The sequence below is a fragment of the Pseudophryne corroboree genome, chromosome 1, assembly GCF_028390025.1.
Source record: "Pseudophryne corroboree isolate aPseCor3 chromosome 1, aPseCor3.hap2, whole genome shotgun sequence".
In the NCBI taxonomy this organism is placed as follows: Eukaryota; Metazoa; Chordata; class Amphibia; order Anura; family Myobatrachidae; genus Pseudophryne; species Pseudophryne corroboree.
In genome coordinates, this window is record NC_086444.1 from 23,689,724 (window position 1) to 23,704,245 (window position 14,522).

Here is a 14,522-nt window from a genome sequence, read left to right on the forward strand (position 1 = left end):
AATAGCCGGGGTCCCAGCATATGCTGGACAGTTGGATACATCTGATCATCAGACAGTCTTCTTGGCGGTTACTAGGGAGCCTCCGTTTTCCATTTCAGCGCGCTTTACGCGCATTGTAAGACCTTCGTGGGCAGCCGCCCGCGGGGTCTCCATGAATATTTTGTCGGGCGGCTACTTGGTCAAACCGACATTCGTTTTGTCAAATTCTACAAGTTTGACACTTTTACGGCCTCTGCATCACTGTTTGGCCGAGCAGTTTTTACAGGACTCTCAGCGCTTTCCCACCCGTTTTTGGGAGCTCTGGGACGTCCCCATTGTAACTACACTCCAGTGGCCCCTAGTGGATGAAGGAGAAATCAGGATTTTGGTACTTACCGATAAATCCCTTTCTCCGATTCCACAGGGGCCACTGGACGCCCGCCCAGCGCTGTTTCTCCTGATTTTTGTTTGATTAACGATTGCAGATCACCATATGACTGCTTGTTGGGTTCAGGCTAGCCTGGTTTTTTGTCAGGTTCTGTTCCAGGTTTAGTTTGTGTTCGCCTGGTTTACAGGGCGTCGTTAACCTCCTCTACCTTACGGTTTGTTTATTACAGCTCTCCTCGGGCACAGTTTAACGTAGACTGGCTTGGAGGGGAGATAGTAGGGGAGGAGCTAGCCACAGTGTGAGAATTTTTAAAGTGCCAGCTACCAATACCACCTACTATCTCCCCATTGTAACTACACTCCAGTGGCCCCTGTGGAATCGGAGAAAGGGATTTATCGGTAAGTACCAAAATCCTGATATATATATACACGTATATACATTTTACTAGCTCTTGTCTGCGGCGCTTGCGGGATGGCACTCAATGAGTTAATGTAAAATACAGAAGTGTACTTGCCCAGGATGCGTCAATTGCCAGAATCGCCTGGGGTTCCCAGTGACGGCCCCAGGCCCCGCAGCTCTCCTGTAACCGCTTGGTTGGTTGTCGATGCCCCTCCCCTTTGCCTCTCATGGGAGCAGTAGGTGGAGAGAGGCGATCTGACGCTTGGCGCATCCACAGCGCATGCACTTTTGTGTTTTGCAGCAACTTGTTTATCTCTGGTCAGTTCTGTGTGTAGGTCGTATATATATATATATGTGTGTCTTCTCTCCCTCCGCAGTATCATGAGTAAAGGTGGCAGATCACTTGTTACCAGCTGAGGAATATACGTTGGAATATGAATGAATATCTCCTTTAGGCTCCTCTTATGTGATACATGTGCTTGTTCTTGTCATTGTATACAGGCCAAGCTGGGTAACAGCTCCGTGAGCCCCAACATTGGACACCTGATTCTGAAATACCTGTGCCCAGCGATCAGGGACATCCTGGGTGATGGGCTGAAGCCCTGGGTCCTGGATGTAATCATTGGGCAGAGGAGAAATATGCCGTGGACGGTGGTGGAGGCATCGACGCAGCTGGGTAACCTCATGTCTCACTTTTCTCACTCACATCATCTTCACAGACACTCCCATCATCATCACAGACACTCCCATCATCTTCACAGACACTCCCATCATCATCATCATCATCACAGACACTCCCATCATCATCATCACAGACACTCCCATCATCATCACAGACACTACCATCATCATCATCACAGACACACCCATCATCATCATCACAGACACTCCCATCATCATTACAGACACTCCCATCATCATCATCACAGACACTCCCATCATCTTCACAGACACTCCCATCATCATCACAGACACTCCCATCATCATCATCACAGACACTCCCATCATCATCACAGACACTACCATCATCATCATCACAGACACACCCATCATCATCATCACAGACACTCCCATCATCATCACAGACACTCCCGTCATCATCAGCACAGACACCCCCATCATCATCATCACAGACACTCCCATCATCCTCACAGACACTCCCATCATCATCATCACAGACACTCCCATCATCATCATCACAGACACTCCCATCATCATCACAGACACACCCATCATCATCATCACAGACACTCCCATCATCATCACAGACACTCCCATCATCATCATCATCACAGAAACACCCATCATCATCATCATCACAGACACTCCCATCATCGTCACAGACACTCCCATCATCATCACAGACACTCCCATCATCATCATCATCACAGACACTCCCATCATTGTCACAGACACTCCCATCATCATCATCATCACAGACACTCCCATCATCATCATCACAGACACACCCATCATCATCATCATCATCACAGACACTCCCATCATCATCATCACAGACACTCTCATCATCACAGACACTCCCATCATCATCATCATCACAGACACACCCATCATCATCATCACAGACACTCCCATCATCATCAGCACAGACACTCTCATCATCACAGACACTCCCATCATCATCACAGACACTCCCATCATCCTCACAGACACTCATCATCATCATCATCACAGACACTCCCATCATCATCATCACAGACACTCTCATCATCACAGACACTCCCATCATCGTCACAGACACTCCCATCATCATAACAGACACTCCTATCATCATCACAGACACTCCCATCATCATCACAGACACTCCCATCATCATCACCACAGACACTCCCATCATCATCACAGACACTCCCATCATCATCACAGACACTCCCATTATCATCACAGACTCTCCCATTATCATCACAGACACTCCCATCATCATCATCACAGACACTCCCATCATCATCATCACAGACACTCCCATCATCGTCACAGACACTCCCATCATCATCACAGACACTCCCACCATTGTCACAGACACTCCCATCATTGTCACAGACACTCCCATCATCATCACCACAGACACTCCCACCATTGTCACAGACACTCGCATCATTGTCACAAACACACCCATCATCATCATCATCACAGACACTCCCATCATCATCAGCACAGACACTCCCATCATCATCATCACAGACACTCCCATCATCATCATCACAGACACTCCCATCATCATCACCACTGACACTCCCATCATCATCATCATCATCACAGACACTCCCATCATCATCACAGACACTCCCGTCATCATCATCACAGACACTCCCATCATCATCATCACAGACACTCCCATCATCGTCACAGACACTCCCATCATCATCAGCACAGACACTCCCATCATCATCACAGACACTCCCATCATCATCACAGACACTCCCATCATCATCACCACAGACACTCCCATCATCATCATCATCACAGACACTCCCATCATCATCATCATCATCACAGACACTCCCATCATCATCACCATAGACACTCCCATCATCATCATCACAGACACTCCCATCATCATTGTCACAGACACTCCCATCATCATCACAGACACTCCCGTCATCATCAGCACAGACACTCCCGTCATCATCACAGACACTCCCGTCATCATCACCACAGACACTCCCATCATCATCACAGACACTCCCATCATCATCACAGACACTCCCGTCATCATCACCACAGACACTCCCATCATCATCACAGACACTCCCATCATCATCATCACAGACACTCCCATCATCATCACAGACACTCCCGTCATCATCACAGACACTCCCATCATCATCATCACAGACACTCCCATCATCATCACAGACACTCCCGTCATCATCAGCACAGACACCCCCATCATCATCATCACAGACACTCCCATCATCATCACAGACACTCCCATCATCATCATCACAGACACTCCCATCATCATCACAGACACTCCCGTCATCATCAGCACAGACACTCCCATCATCATCATCACAGACACTCCCATCATCATCACAGACACTCCCATCATCATCATCATCACAGACACTCCCATCATCATCATCACAGACACTCCCATCATCATCATCACAGACACTCCCATCATCAGCACAGACACTCCCATCATCATCACAGACACTCCCATTATCATCACAGACACTCCCATCATCATCATCACAGACACTCCCATCATCATCATCACCACAGACACTCCCATCATCATCATCACAGACACTCCCATCATCATCATCACAGACACTCCCATCATCATCATCACAGTCACTACCATCATCATCATCATCACAGACACTCCCATCATCATCATCATCATCACAGACACTCCCATCATCATCATCACAGACACTCCCATCATCATCATCACAGACACTCCCATCATCATCAGCACAGACACTACCATCATCATCATCACAGACACTCCCGTCATCATCAGCACAGACACCCCCATCATCATCATCACAGACACTCCCATCATCCTCACAGACACTCCCATCATCATCATCACAGACACTCCCATCATCATCACAGACACACCCATCATCATCATCATCACAGACACTCCCATCATCATCACAGACACTCCCATCATCATCACAGACACTCCCATCATCATCATCACAGACACTCCCATCATCATCATCACAGACACTCCCGTCATCATCACAGACACACCCATCATCATCATCACAGACACTCCCATCATCATCATCACAGGCACTCCCATCATCATCATCACAGACACTATCATCATCATCATCATCACAGACACTCCCATCATCATCACAGACACTCCCATCATCATCATCATCACAGACACTCCCATCATCATCATCACAGACACTCCCGTCATCATCACAGACACACCCATCATCATCATTACAGACACTCCCATCATCATCATCATCACAGACACTCCCATCATCATCATCACAGACACTCCCGTCATCATCATCATCACAGACACTCCTATCATCATCACAGACACTCCCATCATCATCATCACAGACACTCCCATCATCATCATCACAGACACTCCCATCATCATCATCACAGACACTACCATCATCATCATCATCACAGACACTCCCATCATCATCATCACAGACACTACCATCATCATCATCATCATCACAGACACTCCCATCATCATCACAGACACTCCCGTCATCATCAGCACAGACACCCCCATCATCATCATCACAGACACTCCCATCATCATCACAGACACTACCATCATCATCATCATCATCATCATCATCATCACAGACACTCCCATCATCATAATTTCATTTGGAACCGCACTAGTCTTGACAATCTAAACAGAGTATATAAATGACATAGAAAAACCAATATATATGCAGTTGGAAAAAATATAGTTTTAAACTGCTAATGATTGGCGGTGCTCCCAGGAATTTTGTAGATTAGACTACAATTGAAAAAGAGAGACAAGACAAAAAACCCTTGTTTGGGAGCACTCGTTTGTAACAATTTATGTGATGTAAATGGAGTAAATGATGAGAAAAATAAAACTTAACCTTTAATTGTTTCTTGAATAAAAGGAAAAAAGTTATAAGACAATTTGAGGACTCGTGTCTAGTATTCAGAAAAAAGAAACTTGTTTGACCTTTTTAGCAAATAAGGTACAAGTTGCTAGGAGAAGGTGAAAATGTCAGAAGTGATATATTGAATGAATATCTATCAGTGTGTTCTGATGAAATAAAATAAATGTATCCAGAACAGTCACTGTACATGCCTCAAAATGAAGGTTTCAAAAATAGAAGCGTGATATGGTAGCAAGGTTGACTCAACCTTGCTACCATATCACGCTTCTATTTTCACCTTCTCCTAGCAACTTGTACCTTATTTGCTAAAAAGGTCAAACAAGTTTCTTTTTTCTGAATACTAGACACGAGTCCTCAAATTGTCTTATAACTTTTTTCCTTTTATTCAAGAAACAATTAAAGGTTAAGTTTTATTTTTCTCATCATTTACTCCATTTACATCACATAAATTGTTACAAACGAGTGCTCCCAAACAAGGGTTTTTTGTCTTGTCTCTCTTTTTCAATTGTACTCCCATCATCATCACAGACACTCCCATCATCATCACAGACACTCCCGTCATCATCAGCACAGACACCCCCATCATCATCATCACAGACACTCCCATCATCATCACAGACACTCCTATCATCATCACAGACACTCCCATCATCATCACAGACACTCCCATCATCATCATCACAGACACTCCCATCATCTTCACAGACACTCCCATCATCATCATCACAGACACTCCCATCATCATCACAGACACTCCCGTCATCATCAGCACAGACACCCCCATCATCATCATCATCATCACAAACACTCCCATCATCATCACAGACACTCCCATCATCATCACAGACACTCCCATCATCATCATCATCATCACAGACACTACCATCATCATCATCACAGACACTCCCATCATCACAGACACTCCCATCATCATCACAGACACTCCCATCATCATCACAGACACTCCCGTCATCATCAGCACAGACACTCCCATCATCATCACAGACACTCCCATCATCATCACAGACACTCCCGTCATCATCATCACAGACACTCCCTTCATCATCATCACAGACACTCCCATCATCATTATCACATACACTCCCGTCATCATCACAGACACTCCCGTCATCATCAGCACAGACACTCCCATCATCATCACAGACACTCCCGTCATCATCATCACAGACACTCCCATCATCATCATCACAGACACTCCCATCATCATCACAGACACTCCCGTCATCATCAGCACAGACACTCCCATCATCATCACCACCACATACACTCCCGTCATCATCAGCACAGACACCCCCATCATCATCATCACAGACACTCCCGTCATCATCATCACAGACACCCCCATCATCATCATCACAGACACTCCCATCATCATCAGCACAGACACCCCCATCATCATCATCACAGACACTCCCATCATCATCATCACAGACACTCCCATCATCATCATCATCACAGACACTCCCATCATCATCACAGACACTCCCGTCATCATCATCACAGACACTCCCATCATCATCATCACAGACACTCCCGTCATCATCAGCACAGACACTCCCATCATCATCATCATCACAGACACTCCCATCATCATCATCATCACAGACACTCCCATCATCATCATCATCATCACAGACACTCCCATCATCATCACCACATACACTCCCATCATCATCAGCACAGACACTCCCGTCATCATCACAGACACTCCCATCATCATCATCACAGACACTCCCGTCATCATCACAGACACTCCCATCATCATCATCACAGACACTCCCATCATCATCATCACAGACACTCCCATCATCATCATCACAGACACACCCATCATCATCATCACAGACACTCCCATCATCAGCACAGACACTCCCGTCATCATCACAGACACTCCCATCATCCGCACAGACACTCCCATCATCATCATCACAGACACTCCCGTCATCATCACAGACACACCCATCATCATCATCACAGACACTCCCGTCATCATCACCACAGACACTCCCATCATCATCATCACAGACACACCCATCATCATCATCACAGACACTCCCATCATCATCACAGACACTCCCATCATCATCATCACAGACACACCCATCATCATCATCACAGACACTCTTATCATCATCACAGACACTCCCATCATCATCACAGACACTCCCATCATCATCACCACAGACACTCCCATCATCATCATCATCACAGACACTCCCATCATCATCACAGACACTCCCGTCATCATCAGCACAGACACTCCCGTCATTATCACAGACACTCCCTTCATCATCACAGACACTCCCATCATCATCATCACAGACACTCCCACCATCATCATCACAGACACACCCATCATCATCATCACAGACACTCCCGTCATCATCAGCACAGACACTCCCATCATCATCATCATCACAGACACTCCCATCATCAGCACAGACACTCCCATCATCATCACAGACACTCCCATCATCATCGTCACAGACACTCCCATCATCAGCACAGGCACTCCCATCATCACCGTCACAGACACTCCCATCATCATCACAGACACTCATATCATCATCACAGACACACCCACCATCATCACAGACACACCCACCATCTTCACAGACACTCCCATCATCATCACCACAGGCACTCCCATCATCATCACAGACACTCCCATCTTTGTCACAGACACTCCCATCATCATCACAGACACACCCATCGTCATCACCACAGACACTCCCATCATCATCACAGACACTCCCATCATCCGCAGCACACCGCCACCACTGCAGTCCCCATAGATTGCCATTGGGTTGTGATGTGCCGGTATGTATCAAGCTCAGGAAAGTGAAAGTTTCCGGAGCTTGTTCCCGATAGACAACGCCATCTATAGATGGAATTGCCTATAGAAGCTTAAGGGCTTCTTAATGCAGAGCTCCCCTGACATTTAGGTGACGTGTTGTCCAAGCTCTAGCTGAGCCAGCCAGAAGACTGAATGGAAACTCATCTATATATTTCTTCCTACCTTTCAGGTCCATCCACCAAACTGCTGCACTTCTTATGCCAGAAAGTTAACCAATACTCAGAGCTGTCCAATCACAGCCTGCGCTTCAACGCTTTCATCTTTGGGCTTCTTAAGTGAGTTTCTACCAACTGCTTCACAAACCCCTCTATAACAAGTCGTTCCAAAGAGTTTTCTCTTCAGACATGGGGAGACCTGTTATTTCCCTTTAACTGCCCGTTCTTGACTATTCTTAATCTCTTGCATTTTCCAGCATCCGTTCCGTTGAGTTCTGGTTCAACCACCTCTACAACCATGAAGGTAGGTACCATACAACGTGCTCAGGAGTTTCGTACACACATGTATGGAAGATATATGAAGTTACTCTATACTTGATTGCAACAGCTTCATTAGACTGTGTATCTGAATGCCCCCTGCAAGCATTAAGTAAACATTGTCATCTCGCTACCCCTACGTTCACTATAATCTACTTCAAATAGATGTAGAACTATTCAAAGCAACGCCTGACTGTCCCTTTCTTCCTCAGATATCATCTGGGCTCACTATGATCTGGTTGGCTTCTTGTCTGTGTCACATGGAGTTTGCCAACCTCTCTTCGAAGAGCTCCTTCTCCTCCTCCAGCCTCTATCTCTTTTACCTTTTGACTTGGACCTTCTCTTTGAGCACCACCTGGTCCAAATGAGCCGAGAGCAGCAGCAGCAGAAGGAGATGCTCCGGGTGAAGCAGGACCTAATGCAGTCTTTTCACTCCACCATCCAGCTCATGAGAAGCCGGGAAGAGGAGGACCAAGAGAAGAAAAGCTGCGAGAAGTCATCATTGGAGGTGTCAGACATGGAGAGGCCCACAGGGGAGGGAGCAGCAGCTGTGGAAATAGAGGAAGAGCAGAAGAAAGAGCATACTGTGGAGGTGAAACGAGACAAGCAGGCCGGCTGGTGGTACCAACTGATGCAGAGTTCCCAGGTCTACATAGAGAACTCATCCGACAGAGCCAAGTTCATGCGTCAGGACAGGAGGAGGCCAGGAAACGGTGGCACACCTAAAAAAGCACCACCACCCAGAGAGGGCGTCGTAGACGGAGCGGAGGCCTGTCCCGGCCTGGAAGGGATGGTGGAGGAAAAATCATCAAAGAAAGAGACGGCAGACGATGCACAAAAAGAGCGGAAGTCATGGATGGGGAGTCCCCCGGAGTCTGTGTTAAATGAACTTAAACGTGGACAAGAGAAGGAGAAAGGGGACACACAAAATGCTGCGCAACATGGTGTCCACGAGAGCGCAGGAAGAGAGAGCACGCAAAGCAGCCCGGCCAGGAAGTGGGGACACTTGTTCGGCTCTAGGAAACCTCTGGGGGAGGGCAAGCAGAATAACAGGTGAGGCCACGGGCTCCATGTACACAAGTTGCGACGCTTATGGGGAGTCCATGGTATTGGAAGTATTGCATCTAATCTGTCATCAGGGCCATATTAACAGCACTGTACACCCTGGGTAAAGCAAAATGCACTGGTCCATACACACGCATTCATGGGAATTAATTAAAAAAAAAATATATATACAGTATATATATATATATATATATATATATTTATATACACATATATAAAAAATAACTTAACACTCCAGCGTTTCTGCATCGTCTCGAGATGCTAACATAATGTGAATGGCTGTCAGCACTCTGATTGGTGGATACTGTAGCCCCAGCCATCCACCAGTCAGCATGATGACAGCCATTCACTGGCTGGCTGCAGGCTGGGAGGTCGGTAGAGAATGCTGCGCTCTGACTGGTGGAAATCTCAAGCCATCCACCAATCAGCATGCATACAGACATTCACTGTCTGTCTGCAGGCTAGGAGGCAGATAGAGAAAGCTGTGTTCTGACTGGTGGAAAGCACAAGCCCTCCACCAATCAGCATGCATACAGACATTCACTGTCCGGCTGCAGGCTAGGAGGCAGATAGAGAAAGCTGTGCTCTGACTGGTGGATAGTTCCAGCCACCCACCAATCAGCATTCTGACAGACATTCACTGTCCGGCTGCAGGCGAGGAGCAGATAGAGAAAGCTGTGCACTGACTGGTGGATAGTTCCAGCCATCCACCATTCAGCATTCTGACAGACATTCACTGTCCGGCTGCAGGCTAGGAGCAGATAGAGAAAGCTGTGCTCTGACTGGTGGAAAGCACAAGCCCTCCACCAATCAGCATGCATACAGACATTCACTGTCCGGCTGCAGGCTAGGAGGCAGATAGAGAAAGCTGTGCTCTGACTGGTGGATAGTTCCAGCCACCCATTAATCAGCATTCTGACAGACATTCACTGTCCGGCTGCAGGCTAGGAGCAGATAGAGAAACCTGTGCACTGACTGGTGGATAGTTCCAGCCATCCACCATTCGGCATTCTGACAGACATTCACTGTCCGGCTGCAGGCTAGGAGCAGATGGAGAAAGTTGTGCACTGACTGGTGGATAGTTCCAGCCATCCACCAATCAGCTTTCTGACAGACATTCACTGTCCGGCTGCAGGCTAGGAGGCAGATAGAGAAAGCTATGCTCTGACTGGTGGATAGTTCCAGCCATCCACCAATCAGCATTCTGACAGACACTTACTTTCCGGCTGCAGCCTGGGAGGCCGGAAGATAATGCTGCCTGGCAGTGTTCTCTGTGTATGGAGAGTAATAAATGCTGTCGCTATGGATGTACAGCGCTAGTTCATTTTCTAAGTCACTTCGTAGCTGGCGCTTTTACATTACAAGAAAATTATTTTTCTCATATCTTAGAAGAGATTGTGTCACTTTTTTCCCCATTTAAAGTTATCTTTAGAGTTTTATGCTGCAGATAGAGTAATGCAACCTATGGCCCGCCAGCTGTCACTTATTCCCTGGTACGCAATGTAGGCCCATGTCTGCTGAATGAAGCTTTCTAGTGGCAGGGTTGATAGGGAGAGGGATGAATGGGGCTCCTGTGGGTATATTCTCTGTATATTCTCAGTGTATTCTCTGTATACGCTGTATAGTCCCCTGCTCGCTCCTGCACAGTGACACTCCTCCCTGTGTCCTCGGCTCTGTGTATCCTCTGTATAGTCCCCTGCACGGTGACACACCTCCCTGTGTCCTCGGCTCTGTGTATCCTCTGTATAGTCCCCTGCACGCTTCTGCACGGTGACACTCCTCCCTGTGTCCTCGGCTCGCTGTATTCTCTGTATATGTTGTATAGTCCCCTGCACGCTCCTGCACGGTGACACTCCTCCCTATGTCCTCGGCTCGCTGTATTCTCTGTATAGTCCCCTGCACGCTCCTGCACAGTGACACTCCTCCCTGTGTCCTCGGCTCGCTGTATCCTCTGTATAGTCCCCTGCACGCTCCTGCACAGTGACACTCCTCCCTGTGTCCTCGGCTCGCTGTATTCTCTGTATAGTCCCCTGCACGCTCCTGCACAGTGACACTCCTCCCTGTGTCCTCGGCTCGCTGTATTCTCTGTATAGTCCCCTGCACGCTCCTGCACAGTGACACTCCTCCCTGTGTCCTCGGCTCGCTGTATTCTCTGTATAGTCCCCTGCACGCTCCTGCACAGTGACACTCCTCCCTGTGTCCTCGGCTCGCTGTATTCTCTGTATAGTCCCCTGCACGCTCCTGCACGGTGACACTCCTCCCTATGTCCTCGGCTCGCTGTATTCTCTGTATAGTCCCCTGCACGCTCCTGCACAGTGACACTCCTCCCTGTGTCCTCGGCTCGCTGTATTCTCTGTATAGTCCCCTGCACGCTCCTGCACTGTTACTGTCCTCCCTGTGTCCTCGGCTCTGTGTATCCTCTGTATAGTCCCCTGCACGCTCCTGCACAGTGACACTCCTCCCTGTGTCCTCGGCTCTGTGTATCCTCTGTATAGTCCCCTGCACGCTCCTGCACGGTGACACTCCTCCCTGTGTCCTCGGCTCGCTGTATTCTCTGTATAGTCCCCTGCACGCTCCTGCACGGTGACACTCCTCCCTGTGTCCTCGGCTCTGTGTATCCTCTGTATAGTCCCCTGCACGCTCCTGCACGGTGACACTCCTCCCTGTGTCCTCGGCTCGCTGTATTCTCTGTATAGTCCCCTGCACGCTCCTGCACGGTGACACTCCTCCCTGTGTCCTCGGCTCTGTGTATCCTCTGTATAGTCCCCTGCACGCTCCTGCACGGTGACACTCCTCCCTGTGTCCTCGGCTCGCTGTATTCTCTGTATAGTCCCCTGCACGCTCCTGCACGGTGACACTCCTCCCTGTGTCCTCGGCTCTGTGTATCCTCTGTATAGTCCCCTGCACGCTCCTGCACGGTGACACTCCTCCCTGTGTCCTCGGCTCGCTGTATTCTCTGTATAGTCCCCTGCACGCTCCTGCACGGTGACACTCCTCCCTGTGTCCTCGGCTCTGTATCCTCTGTATAGTCCCCTGCACGCGTCTGCATGGTGACACTCCTCCCTGTGTCCTCGGCTCGCTGTATTCTCTGTATAGTCCCCTGCACGCTCCTGCACGTGACACTCCTCCCTGTGTCCTCGGCTCTGTGTATTCTCTGTATAGTCCCCTGCACGCTTCTGCACGGTTACTCTCCTCCCTGTGTCCTCGGCTCTGTGTATTCTCTGTATAGTCCCCTGCACGCTCCTGCACGGTGACACTCCTCCCTGTGTCCTCGGCTCTGTGTATCCTCTGTATAGTCCCCTGCACGCTTCTGCACGGTGACACTCCTCCCTGTGTCCTCGGCTCTGTGTATCCTCTGTATAGTCCCCTGCACGCTTCTGCACGGTGACACTCCTCCCTGTGTCCTCGGCTCGCTGTATTCTCTGTATAGTCCCCTGCACGCTCCTGCACGGTTACTCTCCTCCCTGTGTCCTCGGCTCTGTGTATCCTCTGTATAGTCCCCTGCACGCTTCTGCATGGTGACACTCCTCCCTGTGTCCTCGGCTCGGTGTATTCTCTGTATAGTCCCCTGCACAGTGACACTCCTCCCTGTGTCCTCGGCTCGCTGTATTCTCTGTATAGTCCCCTGCACGCTCCTGCACGTGACACTCCTCCCTGTGTCCTCGGCTCTGTGTATTCTCTGTATAGTCCCCTGCACGCTTCTGCACGGTTACTCTCCTCCCTGTGTCCTCGGCTCTGTGTATTCTCTGTATAGTCCCCTGCACGCTCCTGCACGGTGACACTCCTCCCTGTGTCCTCGGCTCTGTGTATCTTCTGTATAGTCCCCTGCACGCTTCTGCATGGTGACACTCCTCCCTGTGTCCTCGGCTCGCTGTATCCTCTGTATAGTCCCCTGCACGCTCCTGCACGGTGACACTCCCCCCTGTGTCCTCAGCTCTGTGTATCCTCTGTATAGTCCCCTGCACGCTTCTGCACGGTGACACTCCTCCCTGTGTCCTCGGCTCGGTGTATTCTCTGTATAGTCCCCTGCACGCTCCTGCACAGTGACACTCCTCCCTGTGTCCTCGGCTCGGTGTATTCTCTGTATAGTCCCCTGCACGCTTCTGCATGGTGACACTCCTCCCTGTGTCCTCGGCTCGCTGTATTCTCTGTATATGTTGTATAGTCACCTGCACGCTCCTGCACAGTGACACTCCTCCCTGTGTCCTCGGCTCGGTGTAAGCGCTCGGGTACTCACCTGGTTCTCTCTGTGCCGCAGGCTGCCCTCAGGCTGGCTGAGCTTGGACAAGTCTGTGTTCCAGATGGTGGCTCAGACGGTGAGCACGGGAATCTGGGGGGACGCTGCTGCTGAGAAGGAAGCCACAGTGACAGAGGGGGCGGCCCCGCCTGCCTCTCCATGTGCACAGAACCCTCGGTAAGCAGCGCCTGTATGGAGACTGTCACCACATGCTTCATAATAGTAATGTCACCTTGTATACAGTGATCTTTTATAATAAAGTATGAAGTGTAAATATGGAAGAGAGAGAGGGGAAGGAGGGGAGGGAGAGAGAGGGGGAGGGAGAGAGAGAGATGGAGGAAGGGAGGGAGAGAGATGGAGGAAGGGAGGGAGAGAGGAAGATGGGGAGGGAGGGAAGGAGGGAGGGAGGGAAAGAGGAGGAAAGGTGGGAGGGAGAGAGAGGAAGATGGGGAGGGAGGGAAAGAGGAAAGGCGGAAGGGAG

The 14,522-nt window shown here is 49.2% G+C and overlaps 1 protein-coding gene across 5 annotated transcripts in view; it reads left to right on the forward strand.

Annotated features, from left to right (window-relative positions):
* RUSC2 (RUN and SH3 domain containing 2) overlaps positions 1-14,522 on the forward strand; it is a 176,537-nt gene that overhangs the window by 157,935 nt on the left and 4,080 nt on the right. For all 5 annotated transcript variants that reach the window (XM_063957708.1, XM_063957691.1, XM_063957715.1 and 2 more), the window contains 5 exons: positions 1,268-1,442; positions 8,436-8,541; positions 8,679-8,725; positions 8,952-9,792; positions 14,063-14,218. In XM_063957708.1, the coding sequence (XP_063813778.1) occupies positions 1,268-1,442; positions 8,436-8,541; positions 8,679-8,725; positions 8,952-9,792; positions 14,063-14,218 (1,325 nt within the window). The remainder of the gene's footprint in view (positions 1-1,267; positions 1,443-8,435; positions 8,542-8,678; positions 8,726-8,951; positions 9,793-14,062; positions 14,219-14,522) is intronic.